This window comes from Plectropomus leopardus, unplaced genomic scaffold (genome assembly GCF_008729295.1).
Source record: "Plectropomus leopardus isolate mb unplaced genomic scaffold, YSFRI_Pleo_2.0 unplaced_scaffold9689, whole genome shotgun sequence".
Lineage (NCBI taxonomy): Eukaryota > Metazoa > Chordata > Actinopteri > Perciformes > Serranidae > Plectropomus > Plectropomus leopardus.
The window spans coordinates 1-1,208 of NW_024704397.1; the positions used below are offsets into that span (position 1 = coordinate 1).

Consider the following 1,208-nt stretch of genomic DNA (forward strand, 5'->3'; position numbering starts at 1 on the left):
CCTAGAATCGTCTTTAAATCGTAAAAATGTCCTAAAATCCTAGAAATGCCCTAAAATCCTAGAAACGACCTAAAATCCTAGAAACATCTTTAAATCGTAGAAATGTCCTAAAATCCTAGAAAAATCCTAAAATCCTTGCAAATCAACGATCCTTTTCTCTAACTTTTGAATATAAAATCATTTGGCAGCTCGGCTGATGTCTCACCGTCTGTTTAGGTCGTGCATGTGCAGGACTCCGGCGTAGTGAGTGGCAGAGGACATGTTGACGATCCTGGAGCAGCGTCCGCGGCGTCCCGACTGCTTCAGCGTGTCCAGCAGCAGGTTGGTCAGCAGGAAGTGGCCCAGGTAGTTGAGCCCGAAGTGGAACTCAAAGCCGTCCTCCGTCTTCATCTCGGGGACCATCATGGTTCCAGCTTCAACAGGACGGCGGCAGGAGACAGAGACACGTGTTTTTAGAGTTAGCGTTTGCGATCCTTCGTGCATCGTGCGTGAGAATCTCTGCAGCCTACCGTTGTTGACCAGCACGTGCAGCGGGAGACCTCTGTTTTTAAACGTCTGTGCAAAGTGTCTCACTGATTTTAGAGACGTCAGGTCCAGGAAGACAAACTCGACTGTCAACAGAAAGCAGGAAAAAAAATGCTTTCAAAAAGTGCAGTTAATTTGCAGCGTAGAGCTTTCATTTTGAAGCGCAGTTTTTTTTTTTTGGTGTCACTGCTGTGTTAAAAAAAAAAAAAAAAAAATAAATAATAAAAATAGGCCTAAGGGTGATTTTTATTTTGGTAAGTCTGCAGTTTTTTTTCAACAAAGAAATAACCAGAAATATTTTTGAGAGAGAAAAAAAAAATTGGTGTCAAATTTTGCAGATTTTAGAGGAATAAAAAAATACCACAAAATCTAAAAAAAAAATCGAAAAATCACCAAAAAAACAAAAAAAAACAAACAAATCATGCAATCAGGCATTTTTTTGTTTTTTTTCCCAATGAGACTCCCTGAGTGACTCAAGAAAACTACAGAGACTATCAGAAATTTGAAAATGATCATTTCTGTTTTTACAGCCAGGGGTCTCAGAAGGCATGCCAGAAATTAAAAAAAAAACAGAAAATAAAAAACAAAAAACCAAAGACTTTGACAAAAATAATTCTCAACAAAAATTTTTAGACAAAAAATTGAAATAAACTTTTTGAGAAATAGAAAATTGCAAAAAAATA

General features: G+C 37.7%; 1 protein-coding gene across 1 annotated transcript; it reads right to left on the reverse strand.

The window, feature by feature from the left end:
- Nucleotides 1-205: 205 nt before the first annotated feature.
- LOC121940874 (dehydrogenase/reductase SDR family member on chromosome X-like) lies at nt 206-611 on the reverse strand (the record flags this gene model as incomplete). The annotated part of the gene is made up of 2 exons (XM_042483555.1): nt 206-413; nt 510-611. Coding segments are annotated over 2 exons (310 nt in total), but the record flags the coding sequence as incomplete, so codon positions are not given.
- Nucleotides 612-1,208: the final 597 nt, after the last annotated feature.